This window comes from Atta colombica, unplaced genomic scaffold (genome assembly GCF_001594045.1).
Source record: "Atta colombica isolate Treedump-2 unplaced genomic scaffold, Acol1.0 scaffold21, whole genome shotgun sequence".
Classification (NCBI taxonomy): domain Eukaryota; kingdom Metazoa; phylum Arthropoda; class Insecta; order Hymenoptera; family Formicidae; genus Atta; species Atta colombica.
The window spans coordinates 2,324,898-2,331,430 of record NW_017259305.1 but is presented as its reverse complement, the minus strand read 5'-3'; the positions used below and the strand labels follow the sequence as shown (position 1 = coordinate 2,331,430).

Below are 6,533 nucleotides of genomic sequence, written 5' to 3'. Positions count from 1 at the left end.
CCAAATATATTTATTTATTAAATAATAAAAAATTTAAAGGCTCATCTTAATGAAATTTGAAGACATCCAAATTCTAAAATTTTTTTTTTTACGACTACAGGCATGATTTAATCATGAATTTTCTACTAAATTGTTTTTAATCCAAGAACAATAAATTCATAATGGAATCAATAAATAACGTTTATTAGTTTAGCAAAAATACCACTATCTCATATTAGGCGCCTATTTCATAATAGGGGGCTTTCCTCTACATATGCACTCATTTTATTTTCATAATAGCAATCTATCCATTATAATTGATATCAATTTATAAATTTTCGTAATTACAAAATATTTTTTTAATTTACTCGGTAAATTTACTCTTTCTTTGTTATATTAAAAAAGGATTAAATGATCCATGAACAGGTTGACTACTATAAAAAATACACAAAATAATAATTTTAATGATAAAAAATTACGTATGTATGCACATAATATTATTGAAACTTATTGAAAAAAATAATTACAAATTCCTTAAACGTGATGAATGTTCTTTGTAGCTGAACTAGCATACGTTTGTTTTACTTGAAGTAAAATTATGTATATTTGAAATTTGGCGAAAGAGAATTTCAGTGCAATCCAGTACAGCAACAAAAAACAAGCTTATAGTTTATTCTACTATAATCGCTTATACATTGTACTTACACATGCAGTCTTATTTATTTATATTACACAACTACTGATTTATATGCATTACATACGAAAAATTAGACATATTAAAAAAACTTAAGTAAAATGTAAACAGTAAGTGAATTGACCAATCACATAAAACTCATAAGCAGCAACAAATCCAACATTTTGATTTCCTTACTGCTTACGTTTTATTGTTTAAGTTTTTTGTGTGGCATGGCTCTTACATTTTATTTAAAAAATCCTTTACTAACGCATGATAGTACATGTTAAAACGATAATTTATTCAATTTTTTAAGAAGCCAATATCGCTCGTCATATTCTCCAATTCAGTGAACATTTGGTCAAGATGCTAAAATAAAAGATATGAGATATGAATTTCCGCGTGCGTCTTCAGTAAAACATTGAAAGATTTTAAATGAATATAAAGGATATTTAACATAATTAATAACTAATTATGTGCTACACTTACATCCATTGGTTCTTCTTTGTTATCTTGTACTATTTCTGATGTCTTTGTTATAAATATTACGTTTCCATCATCGTCAACATCTTTAGCTTCATTGTTTTCTTCGATATCTTCATCATTATCGTCGTTATCATCATCACCGTCGTCATCATTATTGTCGTCGTCGTCGTCGTCGTCGTCGTCGTCGTCGTCGTCGTCGTCGTCATCGTCGTCGTCGTCATCGTCATCGTCGTCGTCGTCATCGTCATCATCATCATCATCATCGTCGTCGTCGTCGTCGTCGTCGTCGTCGTCGTCGTCGTCGTCGTCGTCGTCGTCGTCGTCGTCATTGTCAACGTCGTCATCGTCGTCGTCGTCGTCGTCGTCGTCGTCGTCGTCGTCGTCGTCGTCGTCGTCGTCGTCGTCGTCGTCGTCGTCGTCGTCGTCGTCGTCGTCGTCGTCGTCGTCGTCGTCGTCGTCGTCGTCGTCGTCATTATTATCGTTATCGTCTGACTGCATGTTACACATGTCTATTTCATCATAATCTATGGGTTCTTCTTTGATTTGTGTAAGCATCGTCGTTTCCTCGGTGGCATTAGTTTGTGTTGGACATGATAATGGATTTTCCGATGTTGAAGATATTTCAGAAGAAGCCTGTGATATTTACATATTTACAAAGATAGAAGTATTAATCTTCAGGATGATCGTAAAATATGTAAATTGTGTAAAACATTCGTTTTGTCTAATTAAATATATCGAAATGTATTCCAATAGTTCAGAGTTTTCCGAAATCTTGAAAAAAATTCTCTGAGAATTCTCTGAGAAATTCTCTTATCCCCAAATTTTCCAGGTATTCTTATTCAAAATTCAAGTAAAATTAGAAAATATTTTAATGAAACTTCAAAATAAATTGGAATGCAAGTATCGTAAACAAACTACAAATTGTAAAATTAAAAAACAGGAATTTCACAATCACATTATCTATCGTTTGCTACAATTGAAGCTATGAAATCTGTGGGATAAATATAGGGAAAGTTTAAGCTTGCGGTAAGTGATGCTTATTTTCCTGCTTGATTCCTAACTGGATTAGAATCTTGCCATCGTATTGATTGTAATACCGACAGTGTCAGTAGCTAATACAGTGACTAGAATTTATTCTAGCTAGCAATCCAGCAAGAAAACAAACATCTTGTATCACTGGCTTTACTATAATATCAATAAGTATTCCCTTCTACTGTATATGTTTTCTATTCTCACCTGTCACACTTTGACTTTTAAAATAAAAACATGCATGCACTCACGGGCGGTTTATACCAATAAAAGTAATATCAAATAAAATAAATAATCTATAAAAATATATTGCTCAATAAAAACAGAATGTTATGAACAACTTTCACATATAGTTTATTATAATATCCTCCTTAATATATTGTACATTTACTGCTTTACTATTCCTATACATTTACGTTTATGCAATTGTAGATCTGACTTAAATGTATGAGAAAATGTGTACCATGCTTATTGCTAATGAATTGACATCTTATATTTTTAAGAAAAAATGATGACAGAAACAATGTTTTCAAAAAGAGATCCGATTTAAATTTAAAAGTAAAATTCCAAAAATTTCTCTGAGTATCAATAAAATTTCATTTAAAAAAATCTAATTTTTCAGATCGAAAGAGAAATGCTCTGAAAACTGCAGATTTTCATGATTTTCAAAAACATTCTGTTTTTAAGTGATATTTGTTTCAAATTCATAATTACAATATATAACATAATATTATTAATATAACATAATAATATTGATATTGACTTTATATCTATTACCCAAAATTGTTGTTCTTGTATTGTCTTATGATTGATAGTGATTGAAGTTGGTACCAAAGAGGAATGAGAGTTCGTATTTTCCTCAATTTGCGAGATTGATTTATTTTGTGCTTTAATGGAATTGTCTTGTAACTGTGCTTCCATATTATTTGTATCTTGATTTGCTGATGATTTATCATGATTGACTTTATCCTCTTGACTAATGTTATTTTCTTCATCTTTTGACTTGTTAACATTAGATTTAAATTCAATGTGATTCATATTCTGTTCCCTTTTCACTTGTGTAATATTATTTGACTCTTCTTTAATTTTTTTAACATCAAGTTTAAGTTCTTCAGGAAGATAAGAATTGCCTTCTTTTCGACGAAATTTAACAATAATACTCCTTGTATCCCACATTAAACCATATGCTTTTTTGTAATCTGCTATCGCATCATCTACGCTATTATATCTCATAAAAGCAAATCTACAACAAAATGTAAATATAACAAGCATAATGTATAATATTGAAGATTATATATAATTACTCTATATCAATTATATAAATATTATATATAGTTCTCTCTATATGAATTATATATTTTTATATAAGATATTCATACTCACTGTGTGTTCTTTAATTTCCGTGCTCTTGATACATCAACTCGTGCTTTTGGAAATTTGCTTTTTATTTCATTTGCCTTAATGAATGTAGATAAATTTCCTATATATAAATTATAAGGATTTATGTCTTCGGGCTTCGTATTTCGGACATCCTCGTTTCTTACAGCTTTTTTTTCAACTTTTAAGTATCCTGTACCAAATTTGATTTTTTCTAATTCTCTCATAGCTTCATCAATATTCACATTCTTTGCCATATGAATGAAGCAATATCTTGGACCACTAGGATTTTGAAAATGTATATCTCGAATACCAGGATGAAATAATTTAACAATGTCCTTATTTAAGTCTGGATCGGGAAACTTAATTATTAAGCTCTGCGCATTAACTTTATTCTTCATATTATATTCGTTTTCAATCATCAGTGCTCTCTCTGCATCCTCTCTATTCCATGGCTTACTAGGATAGCTTTGAGACATTGGCTTTCTTTGTTTATTCTTCTTTATTATCTTTTCCTGAAAAATTTAATAATATCAGCTATATTTGTAACAAGCATGTGCATAATTAAAAATATGTTCATTAATACAATTTTTACATCTTGATCCTCCATCTCCTTGTCATGCCTCGTCATATTATTTATAATTCCTGAAGGAATGGGAGATATAGAATGGGAAGATAGAGGAACAGTCATGTGGTTTCTTATATCATCGTTTGCTGCTGCAGTATAAACATTTCTTTGCCATTGTAATCCGAGATATGTATTTTGATCAAATTGACCTTGTGATAGTCCAAAACGTACAGGCCTTTTTTTACGATGAAAATTATTTCTCTGGATATACATGTTGCTTCTATTGTGAGCAAATCTTTCGTGACGTATGTAATTACCTCTCAATGACATTTCTCTCTGAATTGTATTAGTAACTTCACGTGGAGTTGGAGGTGGCATAGATGTTTGCGATGCTATCCATTGCCACGTAGGATGTACCCATGCTTGAATGGGAGTTACTTGAGAAGGCACTGATTCGAATACATGAGATGGAGGTGGAATTCTACTAGATGATAGTGACATAGGAGGTAGAGGTGGTTGCCCAGGCAAAGGTTGAGCATTAGTGGAGGATATTGACGACGACGATGACGAATAATTAGCATATGAAGGAGCATTATGTCCAAAGTTCTCTTGCTTGACAAAGACTCGTTTCCTTTCATGATTTTCCTCAGGCATCTGAAAATCAAGAAAATAGAAGTTAAAAGAGTGCATGCTCTGTGATTCATAAATTTTACAATATGTACGATCGGATATTAATTTGTTGAAACAGTATTCATTTTATAATGTGAACATCGTCAATGCAATCGCATATGTTAATATTACTTAACATAAACAAAGTAACCTAGAATAATCTAGAATTAATATTAACACATGAGAATAAAAGTAAAAACATTATCATTTATGTTAAAAACAGTTAAAACGAAAAGAATGTAGATTAGATATTACCGCGCGTTTCATACTGTCAGACACAAAGTGATTCATCTTTACATTGTAACGCTTTACAAATTACAATGTAAATACATCGTAATGTGAGCATGACAAGTATAGCATAACGTAGTCACGAAGATGCCAGAACTGTCAGAAGATATAAAGATTGCCAACCCTTCCGTGCATACGCGCCCATCACAATCACGGAGTAAAAAGAAGGAGACCAAACTAGAGTACCTATAATAAGAGTACGGCCATCAGGATAACGATCGGTGATTGGTCCGCCAAATTGAAACAAAAGCGGAAGTTGCGTGCCCGTTTGTACTATTAGTGTATAAGGCAGAAAGATAGTGACACTTTTTTTTCTATGATTTTTGGCATACCCAACATTTTCAGAGTGCAATTCATCATCTATCCATGCATGTGACGAGCGATTATGATAGCTATCAAAGTCATACCAAGTAGAAGTAACATGATGAAGTTAATTCTAGTACATATATTGTTATTTTTTGGTTATCTTTCCGTTAATACTAGGGTTTGTGAAACGCTGTGAACTTTGTCACGCTATATCTCTAAGTATCAATCATAAAACTTTATCCCTAGGATGAAAAGTGAAAAGTGAAAATTTTTATCATTAATTTCAATGCTTCAAAGAAATTTTATTCGGAAAAATTCGCAAAAAATAATTTGGATAAAAAAATTTTCAAATTTTTAAATTTAATGTTCAAGTAAAGTCTGTTTTTTTAGTTGATTTTTTGGACTAATAAAAAAAATAGTCCAATATGAATCACTCAAAAAAGTATAATTATTTGAACTATCGAAAATCGATATTTTTGAAGAATCTACATAAATTTACAATTGATAAATAAAATTTTATTATTTGAACAATATATAATAAAAGAGTAATAATATAAGTAGATAAAGGATTGTACATGTATAAATATTATTATAGTATGTATAATTAAATTTATTTAGGATTTAGTTTAGGAGATGATGCAACACTCTAAAGCAATCAATCCGCCCCGGTCGAGCAATCTCCGAAGACTTACAGAAATTCTAAAATTTCTATTATTTATTATATTAAAATATAATTTTTTTTAGTTTTACATTTTCGTGTACTTACTTTTACATTATCCATTTTTTATATTATCCGAAATTCGTAAAGTAAAAGTATATTTAATAAAAAATTAAGAAGGAACGCCATAAACTTACAAGTTACATGGATCCAAAATACCCTCTTTAGTGCAATCTCATATCGAAAATAACGCAAACAAAAAATACTTTTGCAGGCTTATCATATCTATGGACAGTTAAAGTTTTTTTTCAGCTTCAATTCGAGTCTTCAATTATAAAAAAGTTACAGCAATGTAAAAAATCGCAGGGTACGTTGAACCCATGAATACTAGAGTTAAGAAATGTATCTTGCGCGCCGCGAAAAAATATCAATTGGCAATTAGATATCGCAAGATTAGCGTAAGTTTAAAAGAATAAACCAATTAGATTGGTTTTATAAAT

General features: G+C 30.6%; 1 protein-coding gene across 1 annotated transcript; it reads right to left on the bottom strand.

Moving 5' to 3' along the window:
* Positions 1-804: 804 nt before the first annotated feature.
* Positions 805-5,127, bottom strand: LOC108687591 (protein PFC0760c-like). The gene is given in 8 exon segments (XM_018193442.1): positions 805-1,021; positions 1,142-1,224; positions 1,492-1,771; positions 2,945-3,410; positions 3,551-4,059; positions 4,131-4,766; positions 5,037-5,082; positions 5,084-5,127. Coding segments are annotated over 8 exon segments (2,130 nt in total). The 3' UTR covers positions 805-955.
* Between the last annotated feature and the right edge of the window lie 1,406 nt (positions 5,128-6,533).